This window comes from Spermophilus citellus (assembly GCF_964194105.1).
Source record: "Spermophilus citellus genome assembly, chromosome: 1".
Lineage (NCBI taxonomy): Eukaryota > Metazoa > Chordata > Mammalia > Rodentia > Sciuridae > Spermophilus > Spermophilus citellus.
Genome location: NC_138182.1, coordinates 212,793,116 through 212,813,369, shown reverse-complemented (window position 1 = coordinate 212,813,369; position 20,254 = coordinate 212,793,116). Strand labels below are relative to the sequence as shown.

Below are 20,254 nucleotides of genomic sequence, written 5' to 3'. Positions count from 1 at the left end.
CAAGCTCAGTTCTCTCAGCTGGTTTAGTTTGGTAGATCCCATTAGCTTTGTTAAGTGTGCGTTAAGCATGTAAGGGTGTTTTAAAGTTTTGACTGAAAAAGAGTTACTTGCCCTATCACATTGCTCTCATCTTTTCTCTGTTTTTTTTTTTTTTTTTTTACTTTCCCAAACTCTCTCTCTCTCCCACACCCCTACCCCTGGCATAAAAATACAGGATCTACAGGATTCAGAGGCCAAAACTCTACTCACAACAGGTTGTCATTGTTGTCTTTGGCCCTAGAAGGCATAATGCAGTTAATATGAGATGGCAGCTGTTTGGCCACTAAATAGTGCCAATTTTTATTTCATCTGAATATAATGTTTCTTTCTTTAAATTGGTTTTGTTTCATTTCAAGTTTGGTAATAACCAGGCTTATTCTAAAAACAAAAAACAAATTTGTAATAATTGTCCTTCCCATAGGTACTGGGACATATTTCAGTGCCTAAAATAAATCTCTGTATCGGTGACATTTTCCAGTTTTCCCTTTGTTGGATAACTCAAGATTTCTGTTTACTCTTCTCTTCGGATCACTGGAAAAACAGAAGACGTTAAGATATTTGAATAAACTTCCCTTGGATTCTTTTCAAATTTCTTACATAAATATTTCTGTAGGACTTCATAAACAGCAAACAGAACAATTACACAGAATGACTTCAATTAGACAAGGGATGAAAACCATTGAACTACCAGAACCAGGGGGACAGATGAAACACACACATATATGATAAATATGATAATGAGCAGTAAACATGCATTCATATTTGCTTTAGATAGGTATTTGCTTTTCAGAGAGGTAGGCCTATCTGAATAATATATTCAATTAATAGCTTATTGAATGATACACTGTGATCTTTTTCAGTTTCTGAATTAATTGTACAAGACACATGGGAAACAAAAAGCTATGCTCTATTCTAAGCAGAACAAAAGGAGAAGGAGGGAAGGAGGGGTGGGGAGGGAGAGAGGGCGGAAACGCCACAAAGATTGGAGTCAGCTAAATTGAGCCTACACTAGTTAGTAAAGACAAGAAGAGGTGGGAGCAGCAGAAGGGAGGAACACTCAGGTGGGGAATGACATTCAGCCAAAGCTTTTCTCAAAGATTCATAGTAAAGGCCATTTATAGATTCTCGTGTGAATGTGTGGTAATGGACTTTATGTTCTCCCCAACTTCTTGTTCTTCTATGAAAGAGACACGGAATAGCTATCTGTGCTACAGGAGAACTTTCTGCATACCCCTATTGCCCCTCCCCCACCGCTCTGGAATTTCCCTCTTATTTTTCTCCCCTTTGTAATAGAACATGGATACTAAGAAAATAGCATCCTTAGTCTGGAGTTTTCCCAAGAAAAAAAAAAAGAAAAAGAAAACCTGTTCCAATAGAATTCTTAATAAGATCATGCTAAGTACTTCTTTTAAATAAATATTCTTAACAGATATTATAATCAACTGCAAACAAAACTTTACTTCAAACTGATGTCTCATTGCAGTACTGTAGAAGGTGATCAGGCAGCTCCATTTGCTCTAAATCAGGATGTCACTTATAAACCTCTGTGAGGATTGAAGTCAAGAAAGATTTTCTGACATGGTGAAAAGGAATTGGTTGGTATTATATGACTAATCTTGTGAAAATTTCCAATACAAATAATAAACATTTTAAAAGATGAGAATGACCTTCAGAAATGAGTTAAGCTGAGTGGGCTTGAGGGCTTCTGGTATGTTTCAAATTCATCATTCTCAAATCAGTTCTGTCTCATTAATTTGGGGTTTACTGCTACTAGGAATCGATCCAAAACCATTTAAAACCTGCTAGATGGTTTCCACTTGAGTCAATGCCAACCCAGTTCTCCAGCTGAAAATATAGGAGAGATTGGAGACAAAACTGAGAGAAATGTCTAACCCCAACATTTGACCATGCAGATACCCTAAAGAATTTAAGGATTTAGGAAATTTGGGTCAGATGCTCTGGAAGGATGGTAGTCACAATTCAGATGCATATGATATAAAACCATAAAAAATCTAGTTATTGTTATATTTTGACATACAATAAAAGCCACCCAGGATTAATTTGTAATATTGTAATGAGTTTAAAAATCAAAATGTGATGATGCACTTGCTCCTAGAAAGCCTGAGCAATCTGTGTTATTTTAGCCAGTGATTTCCATCTTTCTTCTTGTGAAGCCTTGTATTAGAGCAATTCATACAGAACCATACCTTTTATTATTCCTACTCTTTGGCAGATACTCATTGAGTAAGGAATCGTTCAAAATTGGAAGATTGAAGAAAAAACTAATGTAATCCAAAAGTGAACAATCAGAGTGATTAATTTGCCAGCTTTTCTTTGGCAATGACTCTTGGGCACCATTTATTGGCAAACACTTTATGGAAGTTAATCATGTGTATTGTGGATCCTAAGTGCAAAGATGGTAGTAAAGAAGTTTATGAGGATTCTGTAATCTTTGGCTAAATGTGTGCACTGAACAATTAGCTAACAATGCAAGGCAGTATTCAATTAAGGAAACTCTAAGTAGCAGACCCAATAAAAAGTTAGTTCTGGAAAACTAGTAGACCAGGTGTATTTGAGTAAAGTCTTATAACTTGAGTCATCCTCTGGAGGGAGAATAAAACTAGATAAAAGGAGAGATGAAAGGGAATACTATGAAATGTATATACAAGATTGAGGAGTTTACCAGGGTTAATAGTTGGTTGTGATTTTGAGACCAGGGAGAAGTTTGAGAGTAGTAAGGTCACAGTGAAGATCACAAAGTTGATCCTTATAGGTCAGGACTCAAAACCCCAGATGTCCACAAGAAGTCAGATAGGCTGTTCAAATGAGGCTTCAGGGACTCCGGAAGGAGCGGTAGAAACTAGTGAGTATGTACCCTTTCTGAGAGGAAACTATTATTCAACTCCAACCAGTCATTCCCTAGGAGGAGGCTTTCTTATTTTTCAAGAACAATTGAGTATCTGAACTGTTGTGTGAAATATTTGGATTTTTAAAACTAAGCATATCAAGCAGATCAAACAAAACCTATCTGAAGGCTGATTTTAATCCATGACACTCCAGCAAAATTGGGTAGGAAAAGGGAGTGTTAGCACTTTTCAGTAAGAACAGAGTTTTAGAAGAATATATTAGGAATGTTGTCACAATGGCTGTTATAACAGGGTTTTTGAATAGAAAAGATCAGAACTATAGGTGCCAGGAAGCCTTTTCTTTCCTTTCATTAATTAGAAGTGCAGTGATATCCAAATAAGTAGTCAGCAAGATTTGGTAACGGATTAAACTGGCCCTTATGTGTTTCTTTAGGGTGCTTTGGCTGGGCCAGGAGAGGTAGTAGCTCTTTAATGCTAGCCTGGTCCTCCCTTTCAGAAAACTGCCCTTTGTCTCATCACCAACCTCTGACTACGCTTCACTTTCAATTACCTAGAAAATTGAACAGTGAAGGTAGGTGGACTGGTTGGATGGTTGTTGATTATTTTTTTAAAGGATCTATTGAATCTAGGACATAGAATAAAATGCTCTCACTCCTGGCTTTAGAACCAATTCCCAAGTCTGCAAATTGCTGGACTTATAACCTTGGACAAATCATATACCATATAGAATTTGATAAATTCTTTATTCTGGGGCTATTGCATATCTGCCTTCACTTTCTGTTATAAAAAAAAAACATTACCACACTCTGAGTGGCTGGATATCCAACTCCAGGTGTTTGAGCCACCCATTCGAGAAGAATCCTTCCTTGTCAATTCCTAGTTTCTGATGGTGGTAATCTGTCTTTAGAGCTCCTTGGTTTGTAGCTGCAATGCTCTCGTCATGCCTCCATTGTCACATGACCCTCTTCTCTGTGTGTTGGTGTGTCTGCACATGGCCATCTTATAGGCCACCAGTCATTGGGTTTGGAATCCTCCCTAATACCGCACAGTCTCATCTTCACCGATGATCTCTGCAAAAATTATTTCCAAATAAAGTCGACTTCTAAGGTTTCAGGTGAACATGAATTCTGAAGAAGTACTATTCAACTCACCACATGCCTCCTGTTTAACTCTCTTCTTCATTGTATTTACCATATTCATAGTTATATATTGATTTGTTGGCTTACCTTCCTCACATGGAGAGTTCATGAGGGCAAGTTTCTTTTTTTTAAATTTTGTTTATTTATTTTTATGTGGTTCTAAGGATTGAATCCAGTGCATTACATGTGCAAGGCAAGTGGTCTGCCCTTGAGCCACAGAGGGCAAGTTTCAAGTCTGTTTTATTCATTTTTGTGCTTGGATAATTGTTGGTATCTAGAAATTAATCAAAAACTATATATTCTTGAATTAAATAATTTATTTTTTCCTCTTAGCTCTTTTTCACTGGTAAAATAATGGGTTGAATTTCTGGTCTCTAAGGTAACTTGCAGTTTTAATAATATGTGATTCTGTCTTTTCTGTGGATGCTCAGTAACCCCAAGTTGGTCTGTGAATCTGACATTTGCATGTAAAAGACCTATTTTTTTTAAAAAAAGTATGATTATACCACATCTTTTATTTAGGTTCTACTTAAAAAGAGAAAAAAAATAAACAAATGACATTGAACCACTACTTATTTTGCCTTATGTTGAAGAGAAAATTATAGATGAGAAAACCAAATTCAGATATTCTGATTATTTTAAATTCAGTAAACACTCATTCTGGATTATATAGGAAAAAAAATCACTAAGAAAACTGGAGCTGGATTATAGCTCAGTGACAGACCACTTGTCTAGCACATGTGAGGCACTGGGCTCAATCCTTACACCACATAAAAAAAAATAAACAAAATAAAACCATGCTGTACAACCACAAAAAAATAAATATTAAGAAAACTGCACCCCAAATCTAAATGTACTTTAATCAGTTTCTACTTTTATTTTCAGCACAACTGTTGCCATAAAAGATCTTTTTACTTCAAATAAACAATTTTTTTATAGGAATATAACTCATTTCTTTGTTATTTAAGAAGATGTGGAACAATTGTTTCTCATGGAAGTTAATTTATCAGTTTGAATTATTTAACTGACAAACTGGTGGAAATTTGTCATTAGTTTTGACACTTTTAACAGTTCAGTGTTGCTGAAGCATCCTCTTTGGAATTGTTAAATTCTGCCAAGAAAAAGGAGTCCACTTAATTCTACCAGTAAGACAAGGGCACACCTATTGATTAAAACATGATTTTGTATGCATTAAATTGTAGAATGTTTATTTTTAAAATGAAATTCCAAAATTCCTAAATACTTAAAAAGAAAAGATGACTTTGTGGTCAAAATGGGAAATGACTAACTATATTAACATCTTTAGGCTATTGCAGTTAGTAAGCACAAAAGTTTGTTCAAAAACATTTTTTTTTTAAATCTTGCTAGAAATATTACCAGTACTGCTGTGGTTATAGTGCTGATTAGAAATCAGATGCCCTTTAGCTCAACACGTTGTTAGATTTAGTCCCTGTTTAAATGGTGAGGCTAAAAAGCAAAATAGTACAAGTTACTTCCAGGCTAATGAACTAGATTTCTTCCTATTCCAAAGACAATTTTTCTTTTTTCTCCTTTTTCCTCACCCCCATGTATCACAAACTGATCATTCCAATAAGGAGGGAGGAAAATTGGCACTGGGAAGAGGCTGGCCAGGAGCTGGGTGTCAGCCACACCCATATCTACTTCTCACCTTTCCAATCCAGAGGGCTGTGGTCCAAGTCAGGGCTTCAGAACTAGCAGGGACTCTGTATCTAAGGATACTTCATTCAGTAAACTTGACACACACTGAAGCATGGGTGAGGGTCTTCAGTAGGAGAGTTTTGGCCAACCCATGACTTGCTTTCCACTCAACAGATACTAGGCCTGCAGCCAAAAGATAAAATTAAACCCCACCTAGGGAGGGTGTTAGACAAGAAGTAGATAGCAACTGATCCTTTAATGCTTGATCCCCCACATATTTAACTGAGCACCTACTCTGATAAACATTTTAAATGCTTAGCAAACAAAACAAGACCCATCACTGTCAGAGCATTTTAGAACAATGTTAGTACAACTGTACAGACATGGCTAGGGTCTGATGGCTAGAACAAATATCAAAATTTCAGATTGTGATGAAAGCCACAGAGGAAAATAGTAGACTGATAAAATGAAAGTAATTTTAATAGTGTGGTCAGGGTGGTCTCTCATAGGAGATGATATTTGAGCTGAGACATGTAGTATGGAAAAGAGCCAGCCAGAAGGAGTATATTCCTGTGCAAAGGACCTAATACAAGGAATGGTTTGATTGTTCAAGGAAGTAAAAGGGGCTGAGGTGCTGTAGCAGAGTGAATAAATGGGCAAAGTAACATGGATTTTGGGGTTACAGAGTACACAACGCAAAGATCACGAGAGCATTGGAAGTCCATGGTAAAGGTTTTTGATTACATTTTAAGAATGACATTAGCAGAGATGGAGATCAGAGCTATGGTAGAAAAGAAGATAGTGAATTGAGATTTGGATAGCAATCATTTTGCAGTATCTGTGTGATTATATTTATTGAGTAAATTATTTAAAATGTTTGTTTCTCAGAAGAATTGATGCTAAAGTCCAGATTTATGAGGTATCAGAGTGCTATTGAAGGTTGGAAAGGGGATATAAAATAAGCCTGGGAGGAGGCCCCTCAGATTTTAAGAGAAATTGGAGGAAAAGAAGACAGGTCCCAAATTAGGATGAAGAAGGTCACAAGTACAAGTACTCTGCCCCAGTTTATGTTCTTGTCAAACAAAGGTATATTTATCCTGCAGGCACCAAGGACAATGTTCTAGGGTGAATGAGATCTCACATCTCCCATCTTCCTGTGTCATCAATCATTGATGTTATTTTATAGCATAATAAAATTAATATGTAGTTGAATTTAAATAAATATGATGATGTGGAGCAACATGTAAAATTCATATAAATTTTAAAAGATTCAGTATCTCTCTCTCTCTCTCTCTCTCTCTCTCTCTCTCTCTCTCTTCTCTCTCTCTCTCTCTCTCTCTCACACACACACACACACACACACACACAAAAGATGTCCTTGGCGAGGACACAGAGGACACAGCCTCAGACGTCCCAGGAAGAATCAGAGACTCAGATTCTTTTCCCAAATTGCTGCTGGGGTAGAAATGTCTGAGATGCACTAAATGTGTTACAATTTATTCTCTACAACCACCCTACAAGGTAGATATAATTAGTTTGATTTTAAAATCTATGGATACTTAAGTTCAGAAGTTAAGTAATTTCACTGATGTCATTTATTAATTACTGGTGATAGTACAATTTTCATCCAGGGCTTTTTGGTTCTGAAGCTGCAATCTTTATGGTATAAAAGAAGATGAGCTATGTGCAAGCAAATATGAAAAAGAAAACATGCTACACGGTGAAAAAATAAATGCAAGTAGGTTGAAGACTGAAAAGTAAGCTTTGCTTTTGGCCTTAGAGCCTGGATTAATATTGAAAAATTAATGTGAACCACAATGATATGCAACTGTTCACTAAGCAGAATGACTAAAATTAAGAAAGACAGTAGAGATAATATTAAGCATTTTTAGTGGGAACATCTGATAAATATATGCTACCTTACGACCCATTCATTTCATTCCTACAAATAGACACAAGTATCCCATATAAGACAAGTACATGAAATATTTATAGCAACTTCATTGGTGGTAGTCCCAAATTATAAACAACCCAAATGTCCATCAGAAGTAGAATAGATACATTGGGTATATTCATTCAACAGAATATACATGACTATGAAAAATAGTGACCTATGTATACATGAAAAATGAAAGAATCTCACAGATATTTGTTAAGAAAAATAAACTATACATGAAATAGTACATATTATATGTCTGAAGTTCAAGAAGCAAAATTATTTGATGTTCATGCACATATTCGTGGGGATATTTCAGGCTGTAGGTGTTGAGTGGGAAGGGACATGAGTGAACTTTGTAAGGAATTGGAAGTGATCTATATCTTGATATTGATAGTGGCAACATGGGTCTATACATTTTAAATTTTTTACCGATAATCTACATTAGTGTACCCTACTGCATATTTGCTATACTTTAATTTAACAAATTAAAAATTAATTCTTTTCTTAAATATCATGCAAAAATGGTTTGGTGAGAATAAAAGGATAGTAAACAAAAGAGAAAATGTAACTTAAAAATGAAAGAATCAGACCAACAGGTCCCATGCCTGTATCATAGGAGATCAGAAAGTCGGAAAAGAAAAATATAAAAGGGAGGAAATTGTCAGAGAAACAATACTCTAAATTTTACTGGAATTGAAGAATGTCTCATAAAAGCTCTTCAAATGCTTAGCAAATGAAACAAGGCTCATTATTATCAGGGCATTTTAGAACACTGTGAATACAAAGACAACCTAAGAGTTTTCTTCAGAATTGGTTTCAGAGTTCTTAACATCACTACTGACTCCAGAATTCTAACCATGCTGTTTTTAGATCAGAATTTTTTCCCCAGCTAACCTGTCACTCACTTGAGAGGAAAAGTAAAATATTTTTAGTCATGCAAGTCCTCCAATAATTACCTTCATGTACCATATCTCAGAAAATTGAAAAGAGAGAGAGAGAGAGAGATGTGCTTCACTAAAAGAAGGGGAATGATGAAGAGGATACAGAATCCAGGAAACATGTGGATGTGGATAGCAAAGGGGAGACACAAAGGAAATCCTTAGGGGACCTAAAGGGAAATTCCAGATGACAGCTGCAGAGCAACCAGTCTGTTATAAAACTAAATAGTCTTAAAAACCATGTATGTGTATTTCTTTTAATGAACATAAAAGTTAAATTTAAATTGACGGAAAATTAATAAGAAGCATTATAGACATATATATTGGAGGTAATGAATATAAGAGCAGAGTCTCAGAATAGGTATCTAGAAAAAGAGTGTGATCATGAGCACAGGAGGTAAAAAGCAGGGGACTTTCATTTTCTTGTTCAGGGAAATTCTCTAGGTGCTTTCTGCATTACAGGGTGTACATGATGGCTAGTTTTGATTAGAGTCTGACACAGGTATTCTGAGATGCTTTCAAATAATTAGCCAGAAGGAAGCAAAAATTAGATCAACAACTAAATCAATAAATAGTAGAATTTTAGAATGTAAGATACATTACCTTTCATCTAGACCAGTCCTCTCCTTTCAAGGTGGATCATATTATATTGACTATTTGGAAATGACTCAGTATGGTACACGGTGTTCTGATGTGGAGTTTCTTTGACAAAGGAGGGATGTCTTTGCTTCAGTTTCATTAATCATTTCCAGAATTACATATTGTTACACATGAAATTGGCACAAGGGGCTGGGGATGTGGCTCAAGCGGTAGCGCGCTCGCCTGGCATGCGTGCGGCCCGGGTTCGATCCTCAGCACCACATACCAACAAAGATGTTGTGTCCGCCGAGAACTAAAAAATAAATATTAAAAATCCTCTCTCTCTCCTCTCCTCTCTCACTCTCTCTCTTAAAAAAAAAAAAAGAAAGAAATTGGCACAGTGATGGGTCCATGAGCACCACCAGCATCTTAACAATTGAATATTTCTGAATGTAGGAAAACTGGCAATATGTCCATTAAAGTATTGCAACCATTGTATTGAAAAACAGGAATGAATAGACTAAAAATTTTGTGCTTCATTTGAAACCATGTTTATCTCCTAGAGAGATAAACATTTTGATAAATTTATTCTCAAAATGAATTTCTTATGCCTGCCTTTATGATAAATTAGTGTGTGTGTATGTGTGTGTAGTAGTCCAGATGAGGGTTAACAGTGGAAAGGGGAGAGGGACTGATATATTCAACAGGTATTTAAAAAGTATAGCAAGTATATAAAAAGAATAGATTTGAGAAATAATTGCAAAGGATGATGAAAAAAAGGTGCCTGGGTCAAGGGCTTGAATAACCTGAGCCACTGAGTGATACACAGAACATGTTGATGCCAGCACGCTGGATGGTTTAGAGCTTTGGAGGGGATGGTTATGTTTGAGTATTTATTTCCAATTATTTCACATAATTATAAATAATCAATTTATAAACAATGTTCTACTACCTATGTCTTGCTTTCTTCCTAGATATGATGTGGTTAATTGAAAATAATTAATGCTAAGTATTTTACTTTACTTACATTAATAGTGATAGGCCTCAGTCTTTCTTTATATTAATTCTAACTTCGCAGTACAAGCAATAATTATTTTATAAACAACAACAATTTTTTAAAAAGCTATAGCAGAGAGGGAATCTGGTGTGTGACCCTTGCTTGATATGGCATTCACTTATCTTTGTATCTAGATGGTCTACTCTTCCTAAGTAGAAAACTTCTTTTTTTTTCCTGTTCCTTATGTCTTTTACAGAGTACCCCTAATGGATAGTCTCTGCCTTTCAAGTAAGAATTAGTTTAATTGTATTGTAGAGAGGTGATAAGTTTTCCAACGCTAAAGAGGGGACAAGTCAGAATTATGGATTATTTTGAAAGTGACTTGAAGTTTTGAAGATACCTGGGTTTCTTGCTTTACTAGTAAAAGAATGAATAAGATTCCCATAATTATTGTTGATCCTTGAAAATACAAAGCATGATTTTAATTATTTCTTTGCAATTTATGTTAGCTTTTCATCTAACAACCATTTAAGATAAAAACTTAAAAAGAGAAAGGTTTTATTTAAGCTCATAATTTTGGAGGTTTCAATTTGTAGACAATTGGCTCCATTGTTTTGGGTCTGTGGTGGCACATCATTGTTGGAAACACGTGGTAGAGCAACACTACTCACTCATGGCTGAAAGGAGAAAGAAAGCAACAGGAAGGGGTGAAGTTCCCACTTGATGTCATGCCCCCAATGACCTAAAGATTTCCCACTGGGTCCCACCTCTTAAAGCTTTCACCTTTTCCCAAGAGCCTCACTCTGGGGAGCAAGATTTTAATGGATGGGTCTTTGAGGGACATTTAAGATTCATATTATAGCACTACCTTAAATTTTAAGTTTACTAAACCATCTGATCATTACTAATCTCAAATAGAGCCAATGGAATGAAATTATATTTTATTGTTGTCACTGTTTACTCATAAGAATTAACATTTCCCTTAAGTTAATGTAATTTCTTATTAGAAGCCAGAGCTATAAATAATTGTTATATAGTTAATAATATATATTTTAAAGTGAATAACTTAATGGTGCTAGCAAAAGAAAAAATCAACAGATTTCCAATTCAAGTTGAAACCATATGCTTGTAAACATTTCCAAATAAATTTATATCTTAAATATAACAAATCTTCATTCAACAGCTATTTATTAAATTCTCACTAATCCAGCCAATGTGCTAAGTATTAGGAATATACCAATAAAAGTGGCTTCTGGCTTATCTGTAGATATATGATATACAGTATAGTCAAAGTACCTTTGAACTTCAACAAGTCCTTGTTTTACTCTAAATAGTGTTTTATGACTTGGGAGAATCAAATTTTCCCCTTGTAAATCTAAACTCAAGTGAGCTCTCCGTGAACACAGTTATAAATGGAGAATGCTGGAATTTCACTTCAAATGTCTTCCATATAGACTCTGGAGTGGACTTTATATAGCTCTTGACTTGTCTGTATTGATTTGCCTTGTTTTCTTATGTACACTTCTTCATTATTCCCTGTAGACTGCTGAACTGTCCATAGAAAAATTGTTCACTATTTTTTTAAAAGAGAGCCACTTGATTTTCTGTTGAGAATCATTGTGTCACCTATCTTATCACTTAATAATACAGATTTTAGTGTTCATACAAAATAAGTTAAAAAGCAGTTTCATATAATTTTTTCATTTGAGCACAATTGTATTCACCCGTGAGGCTCAACAGTCACCTTTTTACAACTTATTTCCATAATATGGAAACATATTAACAGAAATAATCTTGAAAGTTATGTTGCCAATTTCAACTCTGTCTCCACATTTAAAGAATTAATGATAGCCATTACCTGAGTTTCAATCATTTTCTTAAAGCAACATAAAAATAGCAGAGAATAGCAAAAATGTAATTGAATTGGGATCAGATAAGCCCAGTCCAAGCTTTTCATTGGTTAACTGTGAGACCTTTAAGTTTCTGTTTCCTTAGCAATTGAAAAAGGATAATAACCTTATGGGATTAAGAGAATTAAATGCCAGTTAAAGTGAAACAACTGTGGAAACCACAGAAAAGTACCACACTGTTAAGAACCTAATAATGTTGATTACTTCCTTTTCCATTTATTTGAGCCAAAACATTACCCAATATGCACAAAACACTCTATTTTAGGACAATTCTAGAATTCATATGCCCATTTGGACAACTTCAAGAACTGAATTTTCTTGGAGGATGCAGCTCATTGTTAATTCAGTTTCTCTTCTGTTTTTGAACTGAGCTATTCAAATATTGAAGACTCTAGATAATTCATGAATTTCCTGATGTTTCTTCTCCAAGAATAGTTATGCAAAATTAAAACAAAATTGAAACTGATTCAAAATTGAGAAACTCGTAGGAAGATATGACTTCATTAGTAACATAGAATCCTCTAGTTCTTTAAAATGTGATTGATTGACCTCCAAGTTATTTACCAGTTGGAAAAAATAGAGTCCTCTGTTGCTAGCTGTTTATTCACCTAACCAATTTCATGTAAACAGTGGCATCTATTTGAACAAATTGCCTGTTAATGACAGTAAATCACCTAAAGTTTTATACTTACTAATACTTTTAACCTTCACAATAACTCTACAAATGTAATTATTATCTCCATTTTACAGATGAGGAAAGAGAGTTCCAGATAAGTCTATAATTTTTCTAAGTTCATACAATTAGTAAGTAATGGAGGGCTGGAGCTATAACTCAATGGCTGAGCGCTTGCCTAGCATGCGTGAGGCACTAAGTTTGATCCTCAGCACTCAGCTTTCTGAGCCACTTGCATTACAGTCATGTGCCATTGCACCCAGCAATAATTTATATTATTAATATAATTTTAGTCTTATGTATACAATTTAGTAGTGATTCATATATTTCCATAGATCATCTTCAAGTATGTGAATCAGTATATCATTTATGTGAATAATGGTCTACTAGGCTGTTAATTAAAAAGTTGTTTGTGTCATAGAAAATAGCATAATTAGGGTTAATTCAAGGTGCTCTCTTGGTGCTCTGTTTCTAATTTGCTGTGGACAAAATATTTCTGACCCTCAAAATTTATGTGTTGAAGCCTAATCTCTAATATGATGGAATTTGGGTGGGGGCCATCTGCAAAACCAGGGGACCCTCACCAGCCACCTGGTCTGCTGGCAATTTGATCTTAAACTTCTAGCTTCTGGAACTCTCAGGAGTAAATGATTGTTGTTTCGGCAGTAAATGATTGTTGTTTAGTTATTGCAGTCCAAACTGACTCTCATTTCTTCCTAATTCCAAAATAAATAAATCAGAAACATAATATCTCCTGTTTCCAATCTAGAAACAATGCATCCCTTTATTTTTTGTTCCAAAGACCCTGTAACTTCTATTGCCTATACATTTTACCTGCCATTCCAAAGCAGAGAGATCTGTATATTGGGTCTTACATAGATGAACTCAAAATAAAATAACAAAAGCCTGGCTCTAGAATCAGGCATGCAGAAAAATATTTGTTGAGTGAATGAATGAATGATTAAATGGAGGAATGAGAAAATAATTATCAGGGGGAAAGTGCCCTTATACTCAAAAACTTTCTTCCTGTTTTTACAAATCTTTTTGTAGAGCAGTATAATATTTTGTTCTTGTTGTTGTTCTTTTTAAATGTGCATGACAGTAGCATGTGTTTTGACATATTATACATACATGGAGTATAACTTTTTCTAATTAGGATAGTTTTCTGTACTTTTCAGAGCAATTCTTTAATTTTTTTTTCATTTTTAATTTTTTTTATTATTAGTTGTTCAAAACATTACAAGGCTCTTGACATATCATATTTCATACATTTGATTCAAGCGGATTATGAATTCCCATTTTTACCCCGTATACATATTGCAGATTCACATTGGTTACACATCCACTTTTTTATATACTGCCATACTAGTGTATGTTGTATTCTGCTGCCTTTCCTATCCTCTACTATCCCCCTTTGCAGAGCAATTCTAACAAAAACAATGGTGCAGTAAAATTAGCCTTTGATATTATATTCTCTGTTCCACTCTACCCTGGATACAGTAGTTGGAAATTCTGTTTTGTAGTTTAAAATGTGGGCATACAGAGAAGGGAAATGAAAACTCTCCATAATTAAAGGCAAGCAAGCATATACTCCATGTTATGTGTGAATAAAAGGCTTTTTTATTTATAAGAAATATCTGAAGTCACTCCATTTCCTTTATGTTCCTAGGAAGAGAAGTATAAACTTTGGCATCTACACAGTAAGTTTAGATTCAGCCTACGAGTTAATGAACACTACAGTTAGACTTGGGTAGAAATGTATTAGAATTTCCGAGTTTCTCTTAAAATTCACTCAATTATATTTCCTTTCCAGCTCATACCCATGCTTAAATTTAAGGAATTCCATGAAAAGTTGAATCAAACTATTTTTAATCTACAACTCTGAAGCAAAAATGGCAATTCTTCACTATGTATTTCAAGTAAACTTGTCACATGATTTCAAAGTAACTTTGGCAGTCTGGACTGTGTTATTTGTATAAAAGATTCTGGTCATATATTTACTGCAATATAAAATGGAAAAATTCACATGGTTTTATTCTAAGGCACTTAACAACAAACAACAACAAAATTGCCTATAATCTGAGTTTTCTGAATTATGACCCAGTTCCATCAGTAAATGGGTGGAATACGAAGCTCAGTGTACTCTATGTGAAGAATTTCAATGTCCATTCCAGGCATAGAAACTTTATTTCCACAGAATTCCTAAACTCAGTCATCTAAGAACTAAGAAATAAGACGTCGAGAATCTAAGTTCTACATGTAAACATTTAGTTTAACCTTTGTGATATTTGGATGACCTTGACATGTCAGCTGGCCTTTATGCCTGTTCTTCCTTCAAATGAAAAGATTTTGTGCTCTTCTTGAGAACCTGTATGAACCATTTTGAGTGGTTATTTTAAGTATTATCAAGTGGTGAGGAACATAGGCTTTGGAATCAGCACACTTGGCCTGAGTCCTGGCTCTGTTGTATCTTATGTCTGTGACCTTAGCAAATTTATTTACTTGTTTTAAGTCTCAGTTTCCTCCTCTATAAAGCAGATGCAGTGATCTCTAAATTGCATAGGTTATTGAAGGATAAGATGAAGTAATGTCTATAGGGCATTTAGCACAGCAGCTAGTCCATAATAACTATTCGTTAAATGGTAATTATTATTATTATTACTGATAAAAATAAGTTAGTAATTCTTTGGCTATGTGCCAGTTGAAAAAGACTAGTCACTGTTAATGGATGACTCATAAAGATCTGTTTCTCAGAGAGAAAAATATGTTTTTAAAGAAAAGAGAAAAAATAAAACTATAATTAAATAGTTCTATAAAAATTCTAAAGTGGGGAAAAAAGAGCTCTTTGGTTTTGGTAAACTTGACTGTTGCATTTTATAAAACAACCTGTAAAAATGTCTTCATCTGTGAGTGGCAGATATCCAAAACACTCTACCAATGGTGAACTATGAAGAAAATTGAGGTATATACTGACAACCTGTATTATTTTGTTTTTAATGATAAATGACAACATTTGATTGACTAACATTTTTAAGCCATATGCTAAAACAAATACCTGAACCCAACTGTGCATACACTGATGGAGGGAACATTTTCTATCTCCACCTGTCTTTGGGTCTGAGTAAGGGCTATGAAATTACTTATTGGTGTGTGTTTGTATCTTTTAATTGTTGTATGTGGTAAGAAAACAAATGACATGCTAAATGATCTAACTGCTAATATTTAACATTAGCAAATCTGTACCTTACTTTATTTACAGAAGCAGAGACAAGAATACACAAAGGATAGAACATGTACAGAATATGCCATTTTAAAACTGTAAATATGTTGATTGATTTTTGTACTGTATTTTCACCATGGTAACATTAAAAAAATATCATAAAATCCTGTTCAGGCGAGTTTATGCCATTTAGTAGTTGCCAAAATCTGCTGCATTACATAAAACACCTCCCTGACACACCTAAGACACTCAGAGGCATATTTACTTCAGCATTCAAATGTCTTTCCTTTGATTCTATCCATACATTTATGTAGCAACCCAAGTACAAAATTTAGGAAGTCAAGATTTGTTCGAAAAGATAAGTAGGAAGGAAGGAAGGCTGCCACAAAAGTTACGTAATAGATATTACATTCTCTAACATGAAGACCATGGAGGAATAGCTAAGAATATTAAAAGTTTTCTGGCCAATGTGGGAAAAATATGGCTAGCTATGTGAAATTAGTGGAAATAACCATACCATTGAGTAAAATGTTATCAATAATAGCAAAAGTTTAGATCTGGTAGTAACAGAATCTTCCTGACACTTAAACGTTCTCTTAAGGAATAGAATAGAAACACTAATGAAGGAGATACTGGCCTGAGTATGGATTAATATATGTGTTATGTGATCACAGATAATGTGGAGAAGACACCAGAAAGCAAGTATGGCATTATTCCAGTGCTTTGTTTATGGGAACATGTTCCCATCAACCTATACTGAGCACAGTTAAGCAGAAAAAAAATATTGGTTAGGTTTCCATTTCTTCCTTACACATTTGTGCATAGGGAATTAGTGATTATCACTCAGTTCCATTTATGTTTTATGTTTAATATTTTGTGAAAGGTCTTCATATAGTGTTTAATGTTTCTTCAAATAATTTTTTAAAGTTGTAGGGAGAAAATGTTGATAAAAAGTTAAGCAAAAGGGAATCTGTCACTATAACATGTATTAGGTTCATAGAAATGTCAGTAGGTTGGTGAATACCATGAAAACAGCCAATCTAACATTGTCCAGTATTTTATTGGCTGATAAATAAAGATCTCCTGGTATTTGACAGTTGCTCACAATTTTCTACTGAAAAGGAATATTGTAGACATACATGATTTACAAGTAGGAAAGAATGTTTAGAAATAATCATTTGTGATTTTTTTGTCTTAAAATATCTTGTTTTTATCAAATAAACAGTTCTCAAGCACACCTGTGATCCAGCAACTTGGGAGGCTCAGGCAGGAGGATCACAAGCTCAAGGGCAGCCTGGCCAACTTAGTGAGACCCTGTGTGAGAATTAAAAAAAAAAAAAAAAATAGAAAGGACTAAGGATGTAGTTCAATGGTAAAGTGTGCCTGAATTCAATCTTCAATACAAAAATAAATTTTTTTTCTCAAAAAGGAAAAGTTACTTTAGCAATTTTATGAGATCCATTATCCATTTTTTTAAAAAAAAATTATTTTAGTTGTAAATGGACACAATATCTTTTTATATATTTATTTCTATGTGGTGCTGAGGATCGAACCCAGTGCCCCACACGTGCAAGGCAAGCACTCTACCTCTGGGCCCACAGCCACAGCCCATGCATTTATTATTAAGTAATGTTGGAACTTATGCAATTATCGCCTAAGGAAGGTGAGTAAGGTGAGCCTTTCACTGTGAAATGGAGGTTGTATCAGCATGGAAGGCCTCACCGCAATCCTGACAAATTGACCCGTGTGATACTGCCCTAAGAACAACTTTGGGCAGAAGTTTTCGAGGAGAGTTGACACACTCTTTGGACAAGAGAATTTGGGAGGGGCACATCACTTGAAAACTAAAATAATGCTTTGTCACAATGTTATGATTTATTTTTGAGCACTTTATTCACTTTTAGAAGGAAATTCAAAGAATATTAAGGCTTCTCCTTTGAAGAAAGCAAGCATTTTTGAGATATAATTTAGTTAGTTTCCTTCTTATATACAATCACCCCTTTGGGGGAACTAATCATTTATTCTGATAATAATTATTACCACTTCATATTCTAGGCACAATAGTAGCCTCTAAAAGTATAAGGTTAAAAACTTGAACTGACAAAGGGAGATTAGTGGAGGAAAGGAACAAGGACTGGGAGGGGAAAGGGAGGGAGGAAGTGCTAGAGAGTGATATTGCCCAAATTATATTGTTATAGTCTGTGCATGTATCAATACAGAACAACAAATCTCGTCATTATGTACAACTGTAATGCACTAATAAAAATGATGTAGAAGAAGAAATTCTTGAATCCTGGGGGAATTTATTGATGGAGACAGTGTTGTATTAATATTATTGGTCCAAATTTTCCTTTGCCAGCTACATTTTTCATTAGAAAATGTATATGGTTCTTGTGTTTTGAATAAAAACAAAGTGATAGATAGAAATCACAAAAAGCATTGTACTTCATTTGTTAATTTATTCAGAAAGTATTTATTAAGCACCTACCAGGTACCAGACACTGAGCTAGGCGCTTGGGATACATCAGTAAGTAAACATCCCGCTTTTGCACAGATTACATTCTAGTAGGTGAGACTAACAGATACAACAATGAAAAATATTAAATAAGTAAATTACAGAGCTTGATAGAAGGTGATGAGTAGTGTTTGGAAAAAGAAGAGTCAGAAGACTTTCGTGTGGAAAGCAGATAAAAACAAAAGGTGTAATTTTAAATAATATAGTCAAGAGATGCCTCATTGTGAAGGTGATTTCCAAAAAAAGTCTTAAATGTAGTTTTAATAAAAATCCAAGGAGGGCTGGGGATGTGGCTCAAGCGGTAGCGCGCTCGCCTGGCATGCGTGCGGCCCGGGTTCGATCCTCAGCACCACATACCAACAAAGATGTTGTGTCCGCCGAGAACTAAAAAATAAATATTAAAAATTCTCTCTCTCTCTCTCTCTCTCTCTCTCTCTCTCTCTCTCTCTCTCTCTCTCTCTCTCTCTCCCCTCTCACTCTCTCTTAAAAAAAAATAATAAAAATCCAAGGAATAAGGTAATCATAGAATTTGATTTCTAAACTCACTTGACATCTGTTTTGTTATATATATTATGTAACATGTGATGGTAAAATCAAAGTCAAAAATACAGCTTTGGGTTCTTTTCTTTTTAATCAGCTTTGATTTAAACAAGGAAGGGTGTTGTCACTCTGTTTCCTATTCTCTAATTAGATAAAACAAAATTATTTCATAGGATTTGGGTTTTATCAATGGTAAGAATGAGGTTTGCTTTGAGAATTTCCTCTTATGAGCCCATAGCAACATGTAGCATAATTTCATATCCTTTATTTTTTCTTAGAAATACAAAAATCCATTTATATATTTCCATTTTTAGAAAGACTTAGATGAATTTGGGCAACAAATCAACTGATTTTTTTTCCTTTGAATCATAAATTCAGATGAGAAAGCAGTTTTTTTTTTCTTTTTTAACATTTTTCATCAAGTTTAGTATGACTTAAAAATAGAAGTATCTGTTTCTTCCAGATTGTGTTCCTGGTATCTGCATATGTAAGTCCCCAACTCACTGAGGACAGCTGTTCAGCCATGGCTGCCATCACACATTACCTGTATCTTTGCCAATTTAGCTGGATGCTCATTCAGGTTGGTACCTCAGTCCACTCCCTACTCCCTTCTACCTCGCCAATAAATCTGGAAAAAGTGGTCTTAGTATGACATTCTTTATACTGAAGAAGTAATTCGATATAGTCATCACTGCATTTACAGAATATGTTTTTAAAAAAAGGTCCCTAGAAACTGTCCAACATGGTGAATTTATAAAATGAGAGAAATCTAGTAGGATTTGAAACAAGAGATTGGTAAAAGATGAGGCTTCCAATACAGTTCATGTAAGGCACGGTGTGAAATTTTAATTTTTTTTCTGGGGGGAAGTAATAGAATTCTATTAAGCAAGGAAGTGATGTGATACAATTTGGATTTTATAGGTATGTCCCTGTCTGTAATGGATGTCCCTGTTTGTTTTTTGTAGACAGGAAAGAATGAATGGTGGTAGTGAGCCAATTACATAGCATTGGCTGTAACCAAGAGAGAGAAAAAAAAAAGTAGTGTTTACTAGGTAGAGAGCAGTAGAAATAAAGACAAATAACTAGTTTGGATATTTAAAAAATAATGTATTGCTTTAGGATGTAGAGGTTGGTTATAAGGAATGCAAAAGGTGAAAACTGGGGTGTTTCCCAAGTTTCTGGCAAACATATGTGACCTAAAACTATGATCACTGGAGAAGGAGAGATAGATGGCAAGTT

The 20,254-nt window shown here is 34.6% G+C and overlaps 1 protein-coding gene across 1 annotated transcript in view; it reads left to right on the top strand.

The window, feature by feature from the left end:
- Window positions 1-20,254, top strand: part of ADGRV1 (adhesion G protein-coupled receptor V1) — a gene marked incomplete at its 5' end in the record, with an annotated part of 540,732 nt that overhangs the window by 324,756 nt on the left and 195,722 nt on the right. Inside the window, one exon of the mRNA XM_081287826.1 lies at window positions 19,479-19,595. Coding sequence (XP_081143952.1) covers window positions 19,479-19,595 — 117 coding nt within the window. The remainder of the gene's footprint in view (window positions 1-19,478; window positions 19,596-20,254) is intronic.